Here is a 24328-nt window from a genome sequence, read left to right on the forward strand (position 1 = left end):
GAAGCTTAGTGATTACTCACAACCAAAGCTTACAGATTTTCCACATCTCACCCCCCACTCCGGCTCTTGATGGGGTTCAATTCGAAATTAAACCTCAATTTATAACGATGATAGAGAGGAAGCAATTCAGTGGAGCTAAGGGTGAAGACCCGAATCTTCACATTGCCGACTATTGTCAATATTGCAATACCATCAGGCAAGCCGGGGTCACTCAAGACCAAATCAGGGAGATTCTCTTTCCCTTCTCTTTAACTAGAAAAGCTAAATTGTGGTTTAATGGCTTAAATACAACTGCACTTGGTATAACTGACTGGGAAACTCTTGTTTTGAATTTTTATAACAAGTATTATCCTGCAGAGAGAACAGCCGTACTACGGAGTGCGATTCAGAACTTTGCCCAAGAAGCCGATGAATCTTTATATGAGGCTTGGGATAGGTTCAAGGACTTACAAAGAGAATGCCCTCACCATAAAAGGCATCGTAGCAATCATATTTAATATTAAAGATACCCTAGACATGATACTAGGATTATCATAATAACAATATAAACATGATATCTACATCGTAAATCAATTAATCAATTAAAGTACTTACTTTGATGCCTCGTACCTCTTTCTAATAACAAAATACACGCATTAGTAACTTCAAGGAAAATAATAATCAAACAATTAAATTAAATAATTGAAAGAGAGATTTGGGACCAAACCCTCAGAAATTAAAACCTTTCACGTCTAGGGCGAAGGCAACTTCGAATATGGCTAGGTGTTTCTAGATCTAATGAATGCGGAATTTTGTATGAAAAAGCAAAGTTTAGAAAAGAAAAGAAAAGAATGGAATGTTAAAGAATGAAAGCTTGATGAATGAAGAGAATCGATGAATGCTAATTAAAACTAATTGTTGATGAGAACTCGTGAAGAAAGAAAGTTGATTAAAACGGAATTTATTAAAACTTAAGAATAAAGAGAATTGGTGAATCTTGGTCCTTGAAAACGGAGTTTTTGATACGATATTTATAGAGAAAATCATCCAAAAAAGATAATTTATCAAAACAGAGTCTGAAAACCACAAAAACACCTTGGCGCCAGCCTTGGCTAATTGGCACCAGAACCAGTGGCTAGCGCCAGGCGCCAATGCTGGCGTCTGGCGCCAATCCCGATTCCAGGCGCCAAGGCCTGGGGTTGGACGCCAAACTGACTTTTAACACGTTTTCCAAAATCTGATAAATTTCCGTACCGGAAGATAAAATAATATAATTCCCATCGAAAATGTTATTTGATCTAATTAAAACTCTGAAGAGTTCTAATTGAATTAGGAATGAAAAGAACTTTCTAGAATGTTCTAGAAGAATAAAACCATTCCTAATTTCATTAGGAATGATAAATTATATTAGGCCCTCCCCTAGATCATTGGGCCGTACTTAAAGCTCAAACCGGACCCAGTTTAGTATTTTGGCCATAACTTCCTCAATATTCATCGGAATTGGGCTCATAATATATCGTTGGAAAGGTCTTTGCAAGCCCCATCCAACTATACCATTATTGGACCCATATCATGGACCAACCAAACTGGATTGGCTGTTTTCTTAAAATAAAGTTTTCAAAAACAGAGAGAGGAGAAAAGAAATAAAACTTTCCGCAACACTAGACCTTTCCACACTTTCGTTTCATTCGATTATGATTCGACGTGAAAGGCACTCATCACCGGGTTTGGTTTTGGGGAGACACAAATGGGTGTCTACACTACAGCATAGATAATATAATAAAATTCATTAAGGTAGAGGGTTACAAATCACCTCTAACTCTGGATATTCATGCGGTGTTGGATTATCAAGCTCCCTCGAGTCCGCATGTGTATGAGTAGGAACCTGCAACAGTACATCAATCATGCCACCTCAGATCTCAATTAACTCATTATTTTAAAACTTTTAATAACCCAATTGATTTTACCTCAGGTGGCACATCTTCACCACGTATCTCATCTCCTCCATGTCTATCACCTTCTCCTTGTCCTTTTGGTTGAGAAAATGAGTCGACTAGGGTACTCGCGAGGAACGACAAAGTCGGTAAGTTCATCTGCTTCGCCGAAGCATTGAATTCACCTACTAACTCGTTGCGTACTTGTTCCTTAATTGATGCCACCTTGGCATCCAACTCCCCCGGCGAGTTAACACTGGCTCGAGATCTGCCCGATTTCGTGTATTCTGGACCCATCACCTTTTGCCATCCAAGCAATGACCCTCCCGAACCTACTACTCGTCCTTGATGGTATGGCCTTACCAAAGCCATGGTGAAAGGGTCATTCTCCACACTTGGTTCAAATTTTCCCTCCACCAGCTCTTGAGTGTGCTCAAGCTATAGCAAAAGGAAAAATGAGGTCAGTAAGACAGTTAATGGTTTGTATAGTGATTTAGATGCAAAAGTGACTTAAAATTCAACAATTCATAGGTAACTTACAAGCTTATCTGCCATTTTTTTGGTTTCCGGACCCTTGATGACCCATTTTCCGGTTTCCTTATCAAATGTATGGAAAGAACAAAAGAAATCACCAACACGACTCACCAAAGTAGTGATCGTGGAACTAGAGGGTTCCTTCGATGCCACTAGAAGCGATTTAGGGTATAAACCCTTATCGACCCACTCAGGTCTCTTTTCACCAAATGTCTTAGGCCCCATACGATGGACGTATTCCTTCATCTCTGCATTCTTTTTATTTTGCTCTCGAAGTTCCTACATTAAAACAAATGTTAGTATCATTGCTACAAAAAGAGTCAAGCTATTATTCAATTGAGATCAGATTTACACAAACTTACAATGGCTTTCTTTTGAGTCTTCATTCTAACGAACTCTTCCCAGTCATCTTTTGACACGGTCGGCCATTTTTGCCATGGGAGAAGGTCATCCTCATCAGCTTTCTTCTTATTTGATTTCTTCTTCTTCTTGTAGATCCACCCATTAGTCAAGTTGGTCTTAAAGCCTCTAAATCTTTCCGCTAATAAAGATTCAAACACCCTTCTCTTCTCGGGATCATTAGGAATAGAAAACAGCCTCTACAAGCACAAATTAAAACCGATTATTAGTTTCTATTTAGTAACAACCATAAGGTTAAGGTTTCTTAAATTGTCTAAATGTGCCAAAAACACACTTACCCTTGTATCATCCCAAAATGTTTGAATCAAACCCGGAGGTACTTGCCGCATTACAAGTGTAATGGGGATTTTCCGCACACACATGCCAACCTGATTAGCATATTGTCGACGCCATTTGGGCCCGGGTTGGCCGTTGTGTCATACTCCATGACCATGGGACCGTCCGGTTTCTTAAAACTTCTCGTCGGACCCCTTCCCTTTCTTTGAGCCGGTGCCTTTACCCCCCTCCACCACCTGTGTTGTTTTGATCTTGTCGTTGGCAATGAGTTTCAGGAATCGGATTCTCACCAACAATCTCACGTGCTGTATTTTCAATAGGCGGTGCACGTTCAGCTAAAGTTTCAAATTCTTCAAGCCTACGCTCGAACTCATCTTGAGCCTGATCCTCTGGCTCACCCAAGTCATCCTCCTTATTCACAACATAAGGCTCATCATCGTCCTCGTCCTCATCCTCATCCTCGTACTCGTCCTCATACTCATCATTGTCAATGTCCTCTACACAATGAGGATCATGATCGTCCGCCATGAGATATAAGCACTTGTCAAAACAATCATAAAACAATATTAGTGTATAGTAAAGTATGAGTGCAAATGAGTACACTTAGGCAATTTCAAACTACAAACATGTTAAATATAATGAATATAGGTTGTTAGAATGAATAAATGTTAGTTCATACACAAAACAAAGGAATTGGGTTAAGTAGAAGCTATTTAAGCCATTTTTACCTACTTATGGTCCTATAACCTTGTATATGCATGATAATGAGTACACTTAGGCAATTTCAAACTACAAACATGTTAAATATAGTGAATATAGGTTGTTAGAATGAATAAATGTTAGTTCATACACAAAACAAAGGAATTGGGTTAAGTAGAAGCTATTTAAGCCATTTTCACCTACTTATATATGGTCCTATAACCTTGTATATGCATGATAATGAGTACACTTAGGCAATTTCAAACTACAAACATGTTAGTTTATGGTCATTTTCGCCTACTTATGCTCCTATATACATGATAACTAAACTATATTTGCAATGAAACCATTACTAACTTTTAATCAAACTACCTCAATCTGAAATTCCTTCGTTGTGGTCTGATCGCATATAACCTGCTTCGTTGTCTATGTCATCTAGTACCAGGTCTAGGAACAGTGAAAGGTGCTGAATCATCAAACGCATCATATTCTTCCTCATCCTCAACATCTCCAATGCCTAAGATTCTTCTTTTGCCAGCTAGCACTATAGACCATTTTGAATCCACTGGGTCAGTTACGTAGAACACTTGCTTAGCTTGAGATGCAAGGATAAATGGTTCCGCACTATAATTCAAGTGGCCAAGATCTACAAGAGTAAAGTCCTCATATTTGACGTTACGCCTGATATTATCAACCCACTTACACTTGAAAAGAGCAACCGTGAAGTCACAATAATCAAGCTCCCATATTTCTTGAATTCGACCATAGTATGACAACTCTGCATCGACAGGTGATTTATCCTTAGAACTTGCAAACTCCCTTGACGATGCCACAAGCGTTACACCACTGTTTTGGGTGGAGGAAGATTTCAAATCACGACCCTCGGTCCAAAAAGTGTACCCATTGATGTCATATCCCTCAAATGAATGGACATCATCCTTAGGACCGTACGCAAGCCACCGTACTGTATTGGTCACATTAGTATCATCCAATCCACTCATTACTCGATCACGAAACCAATTAACAAACCTCTTATTATGCAACTGCATAAGTTCCCTTTCACCTTTCGATGGAAATTCGTCACGCAAACTAGCCATGTGCTCGTCTAAATATGGGTGCACATCTGAAACATGGTGCAACACATAAAGGTGTGCTTGTAAGAACTGATCTCGGTCTGGTGACATTCATTTCGACCCAATTGTGCCATGACCATCAAGTCTACCTTCATGTCGAGAAGTAGGAAGACCAATAGGTTGAGAAGGGGCTATGTAGTCCGCCACAAATTTACCTATCTCCTCACCCACAGTCCCTTACATCATACTTCCTTCAGGGTGAGCCCGGTTCCGTACTTTATCTTGTAATGTACCCATGTGTCTTTCAAAAGGGTAGCACCACCTCATGAACACTGGACCACACAACTTAATCTCACGCACCAAATGAAGAACCAGATGAACCATTATGTCAAAAAATGAGGGTGGGAAATACATCTCAAATTTGCACAAAGTCACAACCACATCTGCTTGCAAAGCATCTAGTGTACAAGGATCAAGAACTTTGCTACAAATTGTATTGAAAAACGAACAAAGGCTTGTAATCGCTTCCCTCACGTGTTTCGGTAGAATACCACGGATTGCAATCGGTAGGAATACTTGCATCATAATGTGACAATCATGGGATTTCATACTTGTCAGCTTCAATTCTCCATTTAAGGTTACAAATCTTTTCATGTTAGATGAGTACCCTGATGGACCTTAATGTCGTACAGACATGCACAAAACATACATTTCTCTACCCTTGACAATGTATAGCAAGCCGGGGGTAAATAATTATTTTCATCCTTCCCTTTACCCTCAACTTTCTTCTTTGACGCATTTTTGGCCTTTCCCTTTCCCTTGCTCTTCTCCTTCCCTTTTTTTGAAACATTTTCATCTTATTTTCTCGGTTCCTTCCCCTTTCTAACCTTTTCTTGAGGCCACAATTCTGGACGAATCCCCATCTCTTTCAAATCTAACCGTGCACCCTTTTCGTCCTTTGTTTTGCCTTGGATATTCATAAGCGTTCCCAAAAGAGCATCACATACATTCTTCTCTATATGCATCACATCAAGACAATGCCTAACGTCATGTTCTCTCCAGTACGGAAGCTTCCAAAAGATTGATTCTTTCTTAAACAGAGCAGCTGAGACCACAGTTTTTTCTGATTTTCCAAACACCGTTCGTATCCCTTTCACCCGAGCACAAATCTCAGCACCAGTCAATGTTCTAGGCGCAGTATCCTCTTCCACTGTTCCATCGAAAGCCTTTTTCTGCCTACGGTACGGGTGATCACGCCTAAGGAACCCTCGAGTCCGTAGGTAGACATGTTTGTGAGAATGAGTAAGGTATACGCTTGATGTGTCATCAATACATATGGGGCATGCTTGTTTCCCTTTGACCTTGTACCCACACAAGTTTCCATATGCAGGGAAGTCATTCATGGTCCACATAAGGGCTACACGCAATGTGAACATCTCGTTCTGATGAGCATCGAAAACGGAAACCCCTTCGTCCCACATCTTTCTCAAGTCGTCAATAAGCGGCGCAAGGTAAACATCTATCTCGTTTCCAGGTTGCTTAGGACCAGTTATTAGCAATGAAAGCATTACATACTTACGTTTCATGCACAGCCAAAGAGGCAAATTATAAATCACTAAAAGTACCGGCCATGTGCTGTGTTGGGTACTAAGAGTGCCAAATGGATTCATCCCGTCCGTGCACAACCCAAGCCTTAAATTTCTGACTTCATCACCAAATTCCTCAAACTTCAAATCAATGTTCTTCCACTGTGGAGAGTCAGCTGGATGCTTTAGCATTCTGTTTTTCTTTCTTCCCTTTGCATGCCACCTCAAGTTTTTAGTGTCTTTTGGTATTGAGAACAGACGCTTAAACCTTAGAATAATGGTAAGATACCACAACATCTTAGCAGGAGGTCCCTCCGTACCAGGATTGCAACTCATGCGCTTGTAGCGCGACCACTTGCATCGTGGACACTCTTACAATTGTTCATACTCATTTCGATACAGAATACAGTCATTAGGACATGCATGTATCTTCTTATACTCCAAACCAAAGGGACACATGAGCTTCTTTGCGTAATAGTAAGACTTAGGAATTTCATTCTCATCAGGCAACATATCACTTAATGCGGTCAACAAAGAAGTAAAACTAATGTTCGTCCACCCATGCTTCGACTTAATGTTGAAAAGTGTTTGCACGGCCGATAGTTTGGAGTATTTTTTGCACCCGGGATACAAAGGCTTTTTGGAAGCCTCCGATAATAACTCAATGTAATACCCTAAATTTTTCTATTTTAAGTTTCGGGTACGAAACTTGTTTTAAGGAGGGTAGATTGTAATACCCGAATATTTTGTGATTTTATACATTATATTTTATGAAAAAATAGTTATTTTAATTTATTAAATAACTTTCCTAATCTCAATTTTTTATTTGGAGTTCGAAAAGTTTTAAAACCCTATAAATATTCTTAACCCTCAAAAGATATTTTACATAAAAAAAAAAAAAAAAAAGATCGAAGAAGCCGTTTTCCTATCTTTTGCCGATGCTTTAGATTTGTAAAACAAAATCAACTTGTTTCTTCTGGAAATTAAAGCTGCACAATATATTTGTGTATCGAAGGCCGTATGTAGCTCGGTTTGTTTCTTGCTTTGCGTTGAATGTTGTATTTGCGATTTTAATTCGTGGAAAGGTAATCACACGAACCTTAATTATTAGAGTTCTTTGATTATATATTATTGTTTGTATTATTTGTATTCCATATTATTATATGTAATTTTTATGATTTGTTATTTGTATGATCAAAATTTATATATATGTGCTTGGTTGTTGTATTGTATGATTTATTGTCGTATTAATTTATTGTGTTATTTATGCTAGGGTTTTAATGTTGTTATCATAGGGAGTATTGTTTTATCGAGGTTTTAGGGTTGTTAATGCAGAGTATTATTTTTGGGTTGAGATTTGATTATATTTGGGTTATTAGTATTTTTTTTTTAAGAGTTGAGATATTGTGATCGAATTGTTATATTATTTGGGAACTTGTGCCATTGTGGAGTTATTATTATTAAATTGTGAATTATTATTTGATCGATGTATGAGATCAAAAGGTTGAGAATTATTTATTTTGTTCATGGTTTGAGGCTCGACGTTATATAATTTAGTCCTTGGCTTGTTGGTAAGAGGTAATAATCATGAGTTAAGAATGAGGTACAATCTTTATTATTTATTTTTCTATGGTCCCCTACAGTGGGAATTGGCCCGTATGTGGTCTGGTTCAAGGTGTTTTCTAGTTATTGGGAGTATTCAAGTTTTTATACTTGTTGATTTTATTCGAATTACCCATGTCCAAGGCTAGGTATAAAACAAAGAGCATGGCACACTTATGGATTATATGAGTTAATTGAGCAAAAGTTTGTATTATTATTCAAGGTTGATTTGATAAAGGTTACTTTTTTTCAGACTACAATGTGTAATGTAGTTTTGAACTACATTGTTTAATTGAACTAGTAATGTTAATTATAATATTATACTCTGTATTCTAATATGTGGTGATTACTCAGCTTTTTGCTGACGTGTGTGTGTTGTTTTGTTGGGATACTTGTGTTTGCGGCCATGTCTTTTTCTTATGGTGGCCCTGCGACGATCTATTTTGGAATTTGTCCTTAATGGTGAGCAGTACATCAAGATTTTCTAAGCAGGTTGATCAAGTGGTCGTAGCTAAAGGAGCTCAAGTGTTTCGATTAGTGTGACGTCATGAGTTTATAAAGTTGTATAAATAGCTCACCTAGTTTATTGGGTTGTAATTATTGGGATTTTGTAAGCCTTAACACTCGCCAGGTTTTTGAGTGTGGCGGTAATACCTCCGATTTAAGTGTATGCTTCCACAATTTTATTTAAAGGTTGTCTATTTTTCCTTTATTTCTTATTTATTATTAGTTAGTAAATCGGGGGTGTTACACTCAAACACTCCACCTTCAACACCATGCAACATCTCATCCACTTGTTCATCCTCGACCTCATCCGCCTGATCAACATCGGCTCCATCCTCACCATTATCAACAATATAGTCATCATTCTCGTATTCCTCGTCCACATGAATCTCATTGCTTCTAACACGCACATCATTCTGATCAAGATCCCCACTATACTCTCCACTTTCTCCGTGCCAAATCCACACATGGTATAAATGCCTAAACCCACAACATAATACATGATCTCTAATGATTTCAACACTATCGACCACATTCACATTATTACAATCAACACAAGGACAATAAAGGCCTTTGCCACCCAGTTTGCGTTGATAAGCTAAAGCCCTCTCGCAAAACTCTTGAACCCCATTCCAAAATTCCAATGTATCGCGTCTACCATACATCCAACCACGATTTTTCTCCATTTAGTAAATTGTCTCTAAACATATATAGCAACATATAATGAATAATGTGTAATTGCTACATATTTTATGTAAATCAAATTCAAGTACAAAATGTGAATATACCATTCATATAGTGGAAAAATGCATGTTTCCAAAGGGTCCTTATAACTCCAACCTAACCCATCCTTGAATGTCTACTCTCACTAGTGAATGTATGTCAACTTTCCAATTTTAAGGAAAATCCGGCAGCATTTCCCCCTAGTTCTCCAAGTACACGATGTAGATAATTAATTACCCACATATGTACCCAGAGAACATAGTGAGGAAATGGTAAGCCAAGATGTTCCTTAAAATCGAAAAAGAAAACATACATTCACCACCTAAGTGAGAGTACACATTCAAGAACAGTCCCAACCGGGGACTATTCAAGACTTTCTCCTAATGAGAAAGCCTTGAACGGGTATATAGGCATATGATGATGCAAGTATTATATATATTGTTGTATTTATTTGCAATTAAACAATACACAAGTTGCAATTTTATGAATAAACTTCTATTAAATGGATAAATAAAAAGAAATATAGCTTAGTAAAGTTTATAAGTCATACCAATATAGCAACTACCCACTTGAGCACAATATGTAGTCCTCAAGCTAAACTCGTGCTTCAATTCACATATGAATCTATTAAAAAAAACAATAAACAAAAATTAGGTTAAATATTATGTATGTACTATTTCTTTCTCATAACATGTCAATTCACTAATATATTTATAAGCTAAAACACGTCATTCATCGAACTAACAATTGCTAAACTATGTATTCACTACTTTAATTCATCTAATTTATTCAAAATTGCTAAACTAACAAGGTTACTAATCTCTAATTTTTTCAAAATTACCCATCAAAACAACTTAAAAGTAACCATTCACCCATTCCAAAATTCATCTACTTTAGTAACAAGGTTACTAATCTCTAATTTATTCAAATATACCCATCAAAACAACTTAATATTAACCATTTAAACATTCCAAAATTCAACTAACACTAGTGGAAAAAATCTTATTTGTAACAAGCTATTCGTAACGGGCATATGATTTTCCATTACAATTAAGTCATTCGTAACGGGCAAATTCAATGTCCGTTACAAAAAAGTTGTGACTTGGGAAGGAAAAGGGTTATTCGTAACGGACAGATTGGTGCCCGTTACGAATAAGTTGTTATTTGTAACGGGCATTATTCTGCCCGTTACGATTAACCAACTAATCGTAACCAACAAATATTGCCCGTTACAAATAGAAAAGTCAACAGAATTTTGACCTTGTTATTTGTAACTAACATGGGTGTCCGTTACGAATAAGGTTTTAAAGTAAGCCCTAAATTTTTACTTTCCCCTTTCTCACTCCCTCTGTCAAAAAATTTCCTCTTTCTCTCTCCAATATTGAAGCAGCTCCCGCGCAAGGTCGTCGTCCTCACCTCCCTCAACTCCATTGAAGGAGCTCCAAGCTCAGTTCAATCTTTTGCTCCTCTCATTCTCACTCTTCTCCTCCATTGAAGCGCACTTTGAGTTCTCCATTATTGAAGCGCACTCTGAGTTCTCCATTGAAGGGCTTTTTGAGTTCTCTATTGAAGCGCTCTCTGAGTTCTCCATTGAAGCGCACTCTGAGTTCTCCATTAAAGCGCACTCTTTCTCTCTCCTCCCCCAATTTGGTAACCCTTGTTTCAGTTTGCTTAATTGCAATTACTTAATTATAGGTTTTTTTTTCCCCCAAATTAATTGATTGATTTTACTATGTTTCCATTTGTTTTGGGTTTTATTATGTTTTAGTTTAAAAGCCTTTGAATTTTGAGCTAAGTATGAATTTCCATTAGAGGAAATCTGGACTATATTTTGATTTTGAGTTAATGGGTTAATAACTTGATGCCTAATCGGATAGTACTTTTCTTTTTGTTGGTTGAAATTGTTTTGGAATTTTTAAGGGACTGCTGGTTTAATAGATATTCCAGGTCAATTTATTAAGAACAAGAGAAACAAAGGGAGCCAAATTCAGTATTAGTCTTACTACAGTGATATTCCTGGCCATTTGTTTGGAAATGGAAACTTACTTCTATTTAATTTGATTTTTTGATTTTGCTGGGAAATGGGAGTGACTTGAATCTGATGTTTCAGGAGCAGCTCGGTCCTTAGCTCCCTCAACTCCATTAAAGCAGCTCCGTCCTCATTTCAAGATGATGATTTGATGCAGCTTAAATCTGACAGTTTGGTATGAGTAATTAATTGTTTTGTAGCTTGTTTTTTTTGTTTAATTAGTACATTGCATTGAAAGTTTCTTTCTTATGATTTTTGTTTAATTTTCTTCCAATTTTCTGCCAATTCAAATGTGTTAATATTTATTGTGCATTTTATTTTCATATGCCTAGATACCCGTTCAAGATTTACTCATAAATCTTGAATAGTCCCCGTTTGGGACTGTTCTTGGAATTGTATTCTCACTTAGGATGCAAATGGTTGCTTGTTTTTCGGAAGTAAAGGTAATTTTGTGTTAGCATTCCCTAATGTGTTCTCGGGGTACATATGTAATTAAGAAATTAATTACATCGTGTACTTTGAGAACCATAGGGAAATGCTGCCGAAATTTCCTTAGGGCCGAAAAATGGTCAACCATTTGCTAGTGAGAATACACTTCCAAGGATGGGTTAGGTTGGAGCGATAAAGACCTTTGGAATCATGCATTTGGAATGTGTTGATATGTGATGTTGAATATAATTTGTTTCTTGGGTTTTAATCATACATTTTTAGAAATGGACCGTCGTTGGATGTATAGTGGTTCTCGAACCACACCTGAATACTTAGCCGGGGTCAACGAGTTCTGTAGAATCGCAGTGCAACACCAATGGAGTACACTCGTTGAACAAAGGCTAACCAAAGAAAGACCTATTTTCTGCCCTTGTCGTGATTGTAACAATGTGAAGAGGTGGGAAGACATTAAGAAAATAGAGGACCATTTGATTATTCGTGGGTTTATGCCAGACTACAGTATTTGGTATTGGCATGGTGAAAAATTTCCTCCCGCGGATAATTCTTCTATTAACGACAATGAAGCTGATGAGAGAGAGCCGAATGGTTTTGATGATAATGAAGTGGGTTTTAATGATGATGTTGAGGAAGACAGGATAGAAGAGATGATAGACGGGTTAGGCCATCATGTTAATGAAGATTCTCGTATATATGAGAATGTGTCGAAAGCAGCTGAGACACCGTTGTATCCTGGTTGTTCTAAGTATTCCAAGCTTTCTGGGATTTTAACTTTATATAACTTGAAAGCGAAGAGCGGGTGGACCAACACTAGTTTCACTTTGTTGTTGGAAACCCTCTCTGATATGTTTCCAGAAGGAAATGACATTCCTAAGTCGACTTACTATGCGAAGAAGTTGATGTGTCCATTGGGTTTAGAGTACAACAAGATCCATGCATGTCCTAATGATTGTGTGCTATATCGAAAGGAGAATGCAAAATTGGATGCTTGCCCAAAGTGTGGTGTGTCACGATACAAGCGAGAGGGCTTAAATAATGTTCCCTTGAAGTGGCCACCAGCTAAGGTAGTATGGTATCTTCCTATAATACCAAGGTTGAAGCGCCTGTTCTCAATTAAGGATGAAGCAAAGAAGTTGGTTTGGCATGAAAATGAGAGGAAGAAGGATGGGTTGATCAGACACCCAGCTGATTCGTTGCAATGGAAACACATTGACAAGACATTTCCAGAATTCGGGAAGGAGCCGAGGAACATAAGACTGACATTAAGTACGGATGGGATGAATCCATTTAGCACTCTTAGTAGTCAACATAGTACATGGCCTGTTCTTCTGTCAATATACAACCTACCTCCTTGGTTGTGCATGAAGCGCAAGTACATCATGTTATAACTTCTAATCCCAGGTCTTAAACAACCTGGCCATGATATAGATGTTTATTTGGAGCCCCTTATTGACGATTTGAAACTGTTGTGGGATGAAGGTGTTGTGACATTTGATGCTCTTTCGGGTACAAATTTCAGATTAAGAGCCATGGTGTTTTGTACTATAAATGACTTTCCTGCATATGGAAATTTGTCAGGGTACAAAGTCAGAGGACAAAAACCATGCCCTATTTGTGAGGATGACATGCAAATTACACGCTTGAAGCATTGGGGGAAGAATGTGTACATGCATACCAGACAATCACTTCGTCGAAATCACCCATACAGGAAGATGAGACAACAATTCAACGGGCATGTTGAGAAGGGAGTGAGTCGTGAGCCATTGACAGGAATTTAAGTGTATGAGAAAATTAAAAATGTTAAGACAATCTTCTGTAAGATGCACAGAGAGATATCGAAGAAGGGTGTGTTGTGGAAAAAAGTGTCTAAGTTGTGGGATCTGCCTTATTGGAAGCACTTGTCAGTTCGACATTGTCTTGATGTTATGCACATTGAAAAAAAATGTTTGTGAGGCACTAATTGGGACTTTGTTGAATATCAAAGGGAAGACAAAGGATGGTGATAAGGTGCGTAAAGACATGAAGGAAGCCAAAATTCGACCTAAGTTATGGCCTGAGGATAATGAAGCAACGAAAAAAGCATTTTTGCCCCATGCGTGTTATACATTGTCTAGAGAAGAAAAAAAGGATCTTTTGTGAGTGTTTAAAAGGAATCAAGGTGCCGACAGGGTATTCGTCGAACATAAGGCGTTTTGTTTCTACTACTGATAAGAAAGTTGTTGGTATGAAGTCCCATGATTGTCATGTGATGATGCAAGTGTTCATGCTAATTGCACTCCGAGGCCTTTTGCCAAAACATGTTAGGCATGCTATTGTGAAGCTTTGCTTGTTTTTCAATGCAATTTGCAGTAAGGTGATAGATCCAAAAACACTCGACGATATGGAATATGATATTGTTGAAACATTATGCAAATTCGAGATGTATTTTCCTCCTTCCTTTTTGACATAATGACTCACCTTGTTATGCACATGCCTCGTGAGATAAAGGAGTGTGGTCATGTATTTATGCGTTGGATGTACCCTTATGAGAGGCAAATGGGTACTTTGGCAGATAAGGCAAAGAACAGAGCAAATCCTGAAGGGAGCATCGTGAAAGGGTTCATAGCAGAGGAAGCAGGGAACTATTGTTCAGTGTTTTTAGCTAAGGCTAAAGAAATTAGAATTCCGACTTCTCGTCACGAGGGAAGACTTCAAGGAAAGGGTACAGTAGGTCGGAAATTGGTTAAACCTCCACTTGATCGATATAAGAAAGCCCACCGATTTGTGCTACAAAACCTATCTGCAGTTCATCCATATATTGAAAAACATCTTCATGAGTTGAAAATTCACAATCCCAGGATCAGCTCCTATGCATTGATGCAGGAGCATAATCGCCACTTTGTTGAGTGGTTTGAAGGCCAAGTGAAGCTTGAATTGAGTAGAGATGAGAATGTTTCTGAAACGATCAAGTGGCTTTCACGAGGTCCACAACCACTTGTGTATACTTATGAGGGTTACGATATCAATGGATTTACTTTTGCCACTTGTCGTCAAGATGAAAAAAGTGTGCAACAAAATAGTGGTGTTGTCGTGGTTGCATCTTCTACTGAATACTCAAGTTCTAGGGATACAAGGCCAGTTGAAGCTACACAGGCATATTACGGTGTCATTCAAGAAATCTGGGAGTTGGATTATGTTGATTTCACAATTCCTTTATTTCGTTGCACATGGGCTGATAACCGTCGTGGTATGAAAACCGATGAGTTATTTGGATTCACCTTGGTTGACTCTAGTCGTTATATTGATGGTGAAGAGCCTTTTGTATTAGCCTCACAATCGAAGCAAGTATTCTACATCAAGGATAATATAGATCTGCAATGGCGTGTTGTAGTTGAAGGCAAGAGAAAAATTGTGGGTGTGGAAGATGTTGTGGATGAAGAAGAGTATGACCAATTTGATGACATCCCGCCTATAACAATGGGAGTGCAACCTCTACAAGAAGGGGAAGATATTGTTGATGATGTAGAGTATGATCGTGAGGAAGGGTTAGTGGTTCCTATAACTACAACCAAGGTTTGTGTTATTGTATTCCTTTAACAATAGTATTTTTTTGCAATTCATATTGAATTTATTAAATTGGTATATATCTAAATCAATAATTTCTTTATTGTATAGTATTTACATTAATATGATTTTATTGTTATGATTTTGATTCTATTCTTGTTAATTTCATTCTTTGTGTAGGTGTAGGCATACTACAATGGAAGAAAACATAGATGATCATGATGAACAGGAACAATCTGGTGACATGGATGCCTCCACTTCCCAAGTAAAATCTTCTACAAAAAAGGGACGAGGCCCGTCTAGAGCAGTCCAAACAACTACACCCATGTTCCTCGAAATTGATGAGTTTGACATGCCTATTGGAAAGTGGGAATCTGCTTATGGGAAGCAAATTGGTAATTGTGCTCAAAGAGTTAACATTAATGTGAAGGGATAACCGAAGTATGATAAAGTTCAAAAGGAAAACTTGACGGAGGAGAGTAAGGTAATTACGATATAAATATGGTTTATTGCTCTAAATTTAACGATACTTATAATTAATTATGAATATAAACATTCTCTAATTTTGTAGCGGAAGTTCCACATTGACGATCCCAAGGGTAATAAAGAGAAGAAGTTCCACGAAGCTGTTGGTGCTAGATTTAGGAAGCACAAGTCTTGGTTAGTTTCACGATTCATTACTAAGGAAAATGCACCTCCGCCTGACTCACCAAGTGCAAACATTAAGTCCTGAGAGCTTTATGAAGGTTACATCACAGAAGAGCAATGGAAAGAGTTTGAGACATATTGCAATACAGATGAATTTAAGGTGTGTAAGATATTATGAAAGTATTTTTCACATATATACTTTATTTCAACTACAATAATACTTACAACAGCTTTCCATTTTGTAATAGGCTCTGAGTGAAAAAGGCAAGGAAAATGCAAAGAATAATAAGCATCGCCACCATCTAGGCTCCAAGAGTTATGAGAGGGCTCGAGTTGATTGGAGTAAGACCAGTAGAATTCCAGCAGAATCTTCAACCTCAAGCACCACAAAGTCCACGACAAGCTGTGTAAAGAGTGAAAAGCTTAAAAATCGGTCTCTTTATTGGATTTTGGCCCGTCAAACTCGTAACGCAGATGGATCGTGGGCTATAGACCCGAAGAATGCCGAAACCCAGCAAATAGCCAATGCTATTGTAAGTGTTGTTCTAAGTAACCAAGTATAGTTTTTTTTTTCAGTTACTTGTTTATACTTTTAAGCTGATCAGTGATCAGGCCTTTTCTGTTTATTGCTCATTTCCTGCATTGTTTAATGGGAGGCCTTTTCTGTTTATTGCTCATTTCCTGCTTCTTGCGTTGTTTAATGGGATTTGCTAAAATTGAGGCCATTTCCGATCAGTTCTAATTAGTTTCGATCTGTTCTGATCCGTTCCGATCAGTTCTGAAATTACAGTTCTGATCAGTTCCGATCAGTTCTGAAATTACAGTTCTGATCAGTTCCGATTAGTTCTGATCCGTTCCGATAATTTCTGAAATTTCAGTTCCTATCAGTTCCGATCAGTTCTGAAATTTTAGTTCCGATCATTTCTGAAATTTCAGTTCTGATCAGTTCCGATCAGTTCTGAAATTTTAGTTCTGATCAGTTCCGATCAGTTCTGAAATTTCAATTATGATCAGTTCTGAACAGTTCCGATCAGTTCTTGTTGTTTGCTTAGTTGTTGTTAACCATCACTAAAATTGAGCAGAGTATTCTCTGGTCTTCCATTTTCTTTCTTGCTTTCTCTCTTGAAAGCATTTCTTAAAGGTTGCTAATAATAATAATAATATAATTGAGCTTGATAAAGAGAAACAGGAATTTTGCACACTATGGTCGAAGCATCCAACTTATTATATAAAGCCTTTCTCTATAGTAGTGAATCTAGTGATTTAGTCCTATTGACTAATTACAGCATTGCCTAAACTACTGTTGTAATTAGTTGTCAATAAAATCATACTAAATCACTTCTGATCCCCTACCACTTTTAAATATGGTTTCTGTCATACATAAGTAAGAATTTACCATCAAATTTAAGTTTCACTTTTAAAATAGAAATACTAAACAGGATAATTAATCTACAACACTATTTTAATTTGAGTTGTATTTATTAAGGTGAATAAGTTGTTTGGTGCAATTTGGATAATAAAACATTAATTATCAAATGCATATGTACTTTTATTTTTTTGGTGATATTGTAGGGTGCTAATCGATCTTAGAATAATTTAATGAGGATCGGATTTGTTTGTAAATAGAGTGACGTATGGGTTTTGACTTTTGAGCTAGTGTTGGCTTGCACCAACAGTACAAGGTTGACATTAACTCCACAACAAATCCCAATATTGTTCTTCAACAAATTTTTGGTACATTTATTGACAAACCACTAAACCCTTAATGTTCCATTATACATATACTGATATACTGGTAAAATATATCAGTATTGTTCTTCTACTATATTCTCTGTTTTCCCTATGTTCCCCTCTGTCCCTAATCTGAATGTGGCTCACCATGTCATACTAGTGGTAAGTATCTGTCTTTGTGCAAATAATCAAGTCCAGCAATCATGTCATAAGCTCTTCTGAAATTTCAGTTCCGATCAGTTCTGAAATTTCAGTTCTGATCAGTTTTTATCAGTTCCGATCAGTTCTGATCAGTTTCGATCAGTTCTGAAATTTCAGTTCCGATCAGTTCTGAAATTTCAGTTCCGATCAATTCCGATCAGTTCTGAAAATTTCAGTTCCGATCAGTTCTGATCAATTTTAAATTTTCAGTTCCGATCAGTTTTGAAATTTCAGTTCCGATCAGTTCTGAAATTTCAGTTCTGATCAGTCCCGATCACTGAAATTTCAGTTCCGATCAGTTCTGAAATTTCAGTTCTGATCAGTTCTGAAATTTCAGTTCTGATCAGTTCCGATCACTGAAATTTCAGTTCCGATCAGTTCTAAAATTTCAGTTCTGAAATTTCAGTTCTCATCAGTTCTGTTCACTTTTATGCTATATATGCTGTAGGCTACAAGTTTATTTATGCATATCATTTTTTTCCAATTCTGGTTCTTGTTCTGCCATATCTTATATATGTTTTTTTTTTAAATAGTTGGAAAACTTGCAAAAGAATGATGAAGGAAACAATTCAAGTGATGGTATTGGTATGGATGCCCTCGACAAGGCTTTAGGAAAAAGAGATCACCGCGGGCATGTAAAAGCACTAGGAAGGTGTGGGGTTGGAGTTAGTCACACACAAGTATTTGGGAAGGGATACAAAAAGGGTAAATCATCCGGCCAAGGTGGATGCTCATTAGAAGAGTTAGAATCAATGAAAGCTACCCTAACTCAAGAATTTGAGGCGAGGCTAGAAGAAAAGATTGAAGAGAAGCTTCAAGAGAGGATTGAAGAGAGGATCGAAGAGAGGTTGGAACAACGGGTGGCAATGGAGGTGAAAGCTTATCTCGCCAATTTACTACCACAGATGACCGGTGACGTGAAGGCATTTCAAGGAATGCAAGTGATGACGAACATGGAGGCAACACAAAGCTCTCGTGTAATAGAGGTATATGTCTTTAACTAATACTAAAGATATGACTTTACATGGTTAACATGTATAATATTGATTGAGTTTTTTGTAATATGTAGGTAGCCACTAAATGTCGCCTAGCATTGAAAGATGAGTACAATCAAAATTTAGTGGTTGTGGCAGATGGAACGGTATATCCTGTTACCGGTGAAGTTACTCACAACCTGAAGATGTTACCTGATCATTACAGGGTTAGTGTGGACAACCCTTATCCCGACTGTTCCCTCCTCGATATACCGGTACCGTCTCCCGATGGTGTGACTAAGTTGGGAAAAACCAAGTCTTCCTATGTACTATGGCCTATAGACATGGTTTTTTTTTTGAAGAAGAGGTATATTCTCCTACTATTAACATTAAATCCCATAATTTTTGTATACTTTATCTAGACTAATATTCACCTATTTGTAAAGGTTTCACCATCGCCCAAAAAGAAGCATAGATCTCGCCAAAGCAAAGAAGGGGACGATAGTTGTGGTGTGAAATCAAGGCAATCTACCATCAAACCCACAAAATTCCTACCACTTGAAGATAAAATTGTCGATACTTTTGGCGAGGGGTGTGAGTTGTTGTATTGGTTAATGAATTCTGATGATGCAAAGTATGATACAACATCGGTACTTTAAAAGGCCTCAATGTTTAATTTTGATAGCGACAAACAGATTTGGGTAACCGCTACCGATGTACGTGAATTTCTAAGAGGATTGTAGGCTAATGTTTCATTGATTCATGTTTATATCATGTAGGTTACTTAATCTTCCTTTACTTTGGTTCTTATATTCACTATAGTAATATTTTTATTGCTAATAATGCTGAATTTTTTGTTTTCTATGTCTTTATCATGTAGGTACTTAGTAGACAACTTCATCGACCTTTTCAACAGGACTGAGATCACATTCTTTTGTCCTCAACTCATTTCTGAATCTTCAATTGAGAATGATTACCTTGAAACTTATACATATGTGAAGAATACATTTTTGCATGAAGTAAGAAAGACGGGTAAACGTTGCAAATTCATCGTGGCTCCATATGTCGCAAGGTTCGAAATATGTTTTTTATATTGCCACTAAACTTAATCATATAAATGATATGTTTTTCTCCAATTTTCCAATACTCTAACTTGTGTTTTCCTCTTAAATGATGTAGTGGTCATTGGGTTCTTGTGGTGGTCGATCTACAATTAGGTTTAGCTTATGAGTTTGACTCTATGAAGCTACCTACAGAAAATCCACGAAAATTGAAAATTGCCGAGATTATGATGACGTGAGCCACAACCTTGAAATTATGCCCTAGTTTCTATATCATTTTTGTATGTGGTGTTGTAGATTATTTTGTTCTAAGTGTTAGAATATATATTATTTTTGTAGGGCTTATAAAGTATATCGGGCGAATCTCACAGGGAGTGAATTGAAATCACAAAGGCAAAAATTGAAATTCATACAAATGGAGGTAAATACACTACTCACCCCATATTGTTATACATTGTTCACTTTGAAAACAAAATTTTTAACTATTTGTTATATATACTAGTGTGCTAAACAACAAGGAGGCGTTGAATGTGGATACTACATTATGAGATACATGTATGAGATTGTTACTTCTCACTTGGAGTGCAAAGGTGTCTTAGAGGAGGTTAGTAGTTTTATTTGCAAATTTTGAAGCCTTTTTAGCTCTATACGCTCCCAAGAGTAAGATAATGGTCAATTGTTATTGATTTCAATTCATAAAAACCAAAATATAAGGTAATTAAGGATGTTTAGTGTTATATTGTGTTAATTTGAACAAATACTTGAAAGATGGGAAAGGTAGAAGTCCCTTAGGCAATTTTGAAGCGTTTTTGGCTCTATACGCTCCCAAGAGTGAGATAATGGTCAATTTTCATTGATTTCAATTCATAGAAACCAAAATATAAGGTAATTAAGGATGCTTAGTGTTATATTGTGTTAATTTGAACCAATACATGAAAGATGGGAAAGGTAGAAGTCCCTTAGGCAATTTTGAAGCCTTCTTGGCTCTATACGCTCCTAAAAGTGAGTAAATGGTCAATTTTCATTGATTTCAATTCATAGAAACCAAAATATAAGGTAATTAAGGATGTTTAGTGTTATATTGTGTTAATTTGAACCAATACATGAAAGATGGGAAAGGTAGAAGTCCCTTAGGCAATTTTGAAGCCTTTTTGGCTCTATACGCTCCTAAAAGTGAGTAAATGGTCAATTTTCATTGATTTCAATTCATAGAAACCAAAATATAAGGTAATTAAGGATGTTATGTGTTATATTGTGTTAATTTGAACAAATACTTGAAAGATGGGAAAGGTAGAAGTCCCTTAGACAATTTTGAAGCGTTTTTGGCTCTATACGCTCCCAAGAGTGAGATAGTGGTCAATTTTCATTGATTTCAATTCATAAAAACCAAAATATAAGGTAATTAAGGATGTTTAGTATTATATTGTGTTAATTTGAACCAATACATGAAAGATGGGTAAGGTAGAAGTCCCTTAGGCAATTTTGAAGCCTTTTTGGCTCTATACGCTCCTAAAAGTGAGTAAATGGTCAATTTTCATTGATTTCAATTCATAGAAACCAAAATATAAGGTAATTAAGGATGTTATGTGTTATATTGTGTTAATTTGAACAAATACTTGAAAGATGGGAAAGGTAGAAGTCCCTTAAACAATTTTGAAGCGTTTTTGGCTCTATACGCTCCCAAGAGTGAGATAGTGGTCAATTTTCATTGATTTCAATTCATAAAAACCAAAATATAAGGTAATTAAGGATGTTTAATATTATATTGTGTTAATTTGAACCAATACATGAAAGATGGGAAAGGTAGAAGTCCCTTAGGCAATTTTGAAGCCTTTTTTGGCTCTATAAGCTCCCAAAAGTGAGTAAATGTTCACTTTTTATTGATTTCAACTCATAGAAATCAAAATATAAGTCAATTAAGGATGTTATGTGTTTTGTTTCTATATTATGAGTTTTATTTCTATAATTTGGTTCATCACATTTATTCTAATGATTGTTTTTATTATGGATTGTTTTTATTTTGTAACCTCTTTCATATGTTTTTTTTTTCAATAGAATTTTTGTCCAAGGACCGCCCCGTATGATGTTGACGAGTTGAATGTGGTTCAAGAACAATGGGCGCAATACTTTAGAAGTAAATATTTATTGAATGCATAACTATTAGCATAGGTAGAACAACGTATTATTTTTAGTGTTGTTGTATATGTTGGATAAATTTATACAAGTTTTTATTTGTAATGTGTTACTACTTCAGTTTTTATATTACGCCGTATTAATTTTTACGAAAGATTGTTCGGTACAATTGCTTATTTACAAGAACAGGTTTATTATAACAGGTTTTAATTAATATATATTAATTATATATAAATACATGCTGTCGAAATTAAATAAATTGAAAATTTAATTTAATAATTATTTGTAACGGGCAACATAATTGTCAGTTACAAATAACCAGTTATTCGTAACGGGCATTTTTGTTGCCCGTTACAAATAAGTGTTAAATTATATACAATAAAACTTTATTCGTAAGGGACATTAAAGATGTCAGTTACGAATAATCACTCATTCGTAACGGACGTTTTAGGTGCCCGTTACGAATAAGGACTTATTTTAATACAAAAAAGGATTTATTCGTAACTGACATTTCATATGTCCGTTACGAATAACCCCTTATTCGTAACTAACATTTCAAATGTCTGTTAAGAATAACCCCGTTATTCGTAACGGACATTTGAAATGTTAGTTACGAATAAGGGGTTATTCGTAACGGACATATGAAATGCCCGTTACGAATAACTCACTATTCGTAACGGACAGTGCCCGTTACGAATAACAATGGTCATCCATAACGGCCGTATACGTAACGGACGCTGCCCGTTACGGATGGCCCCTTTTTGCCCGTTACGGATGATGTTTTTTCCACTAGTGTAATTTAATAACAAAGTTTCAAATCTCTAACTTATTCAAAATAATCCATCAAAACAACTTCAAATTAACCATTAAAAGTAACATACCAAATTTCATTTATTTAAGTACCAAGGTTAATATATATTCTATAATTAATTCAAAATTATTCACCAAAACAAATTAAATTAACCATTAAAACATAATAAAATCCAACTAATTGAGTAACAAGGTTACTAATCTCTAATATTTTCACAATTTCCCAATTATATTCAAACCTAAAATTGAGAAAAATTATATTCAAACATATACTTTAATTTGCTAACAATGGTTCAAAATGCAAAACAAATTAATATATATAACTATACAATTGGAAAATAATGTAAAAAAAAACAAAAAAAATTAAAAGGAAAACCTTGAATGGAAGGAGAGAAGGAGGGCAGCAGATGGAGGGAGAGCCTCGGGGCAGGGTACGGCTCGGTGGTGGAGGAGCCTCAGGGTGGTGGCGCGACTCGGTTGTGGAGGAACCTCAGGGCGGTAGCGCGACTTCAACACATTGATAGGTGCGGCTCGATGGTGGTGGAAACCTCAGGCCTCGAAATCAAACCTCAAGCCTTGGTTGACGGGAGAAAGAGAAGGGTGGTGAGGGTTTTTGAAGCGCCATTGAAGGTGGCACCTGTGGTGGAGGGAAACGGAGAGTAGGGAAGTAAGGGTTTACGCTGGGTCGAATGGAACAGTGAAGGCTGAGCTGAACGAAATGAAAAAGGAAAGAGAAAAAAGAAAGGAGGGGGAAGGAAGGAGGAGGAAAGGCGAGTTTTTTTTTTTAATTTGGCACCGGTTCAATTGGCACCGGTTCAAACCGGTGCCCTTTTCATTTTTGGCACCGGTTCAGGCCAAACCAGTGCCATTTCTCTTATTCTAAAATCCCTCCCATTTCTAGACCGGTTTTGGCCACCGGTTTGGCCTGAACTAGTGCCATTTGGGGGCTGCCTATTGCTATTTTTCTACTAGTGATAAGTGGAAATAAGGTGAACTTATCTGAACTCATTCCTAAGACACCCCACCCCCTCCATTCCCCAACCCCGATTCACAACTAATCTAGGAACTTCAAAACTCAGCTCTACAATTTCAACCTTCACCTTCAATTTCGTCGGCGTCTTTTTTTTTTTTTTTTATCAATTCGCTTCAAATTCGATATTTTCTCTCTTTGTCAAGATGTGATGTGTGGATATTTCCCTTGGATCTTCCAAATTAGGATTTTCAATAGAGAAGTTGGGGATTTTTTTATGGTTATGGTTAGTGCTCCCCATTCTTGCCTGCCGTCGGCGACCCAAATTCCCCCCGCTGGACTCCCCCTCTCATTCTCTCCACCTCGGTTCCCCATCCCTCCTCCCAATCCCCGATTTCTATAAGAAATTAACCATAGTTAATGAGTTTATATTAAAATAGCTTATTATCTA

General features: G+C 36.8%; 1 protein-coding gene and 1 non-coding gene across 2 annotated transcripts; one reads left to right on the plus strand and one right to left on the minus strand.

Moving 5' to 3' along the window:
• Nucleotides 1-367: 367 nt before the first annotated feature.
• On the minus strand, nt 368-475 carry LOC145641307 (small nucleolar RNA R71). The gene has a single exon (XR_014115351.1). It is a non-coding gene; the product is annotated as a small nucleolar RNA R71 (small nucleolar RNA).
• Nucleotides 476-12072: 11597 nt separating this feature from the next.
• LOC145640483 (uncharacterized) lies at nt 12073-13584 on the plus strand. Its single transcript, XM_081691755.1, has 2 exons — nt 12073-13117; nt 13208-13584. The coding sequence occupies exons 1-2, from the start codon at nt 12073-12075 to the stop codon at nt 13582-13584; spliced, it is 1422 nt and encodes a 473-aa protein (XP_081547881.1).
• The last annotated feature ends 10744 nt before the right edge of the window (nt 13585-24328 follow it).

Source organism: Chenopodium album, chromosome 7 (genome assembly GCF_948465745.1).
Source record: "Chenopodium album chromosome 7, dcCheAlbu1.1, whole genome shotgun sequence".
Lineage (NCBI taxonomy): Eukaryota > Viridiplantae > Streptophyta > Magnoliopsida > Caryophyllales > Amaranthaceae > Chenopodium > Chenopodium album.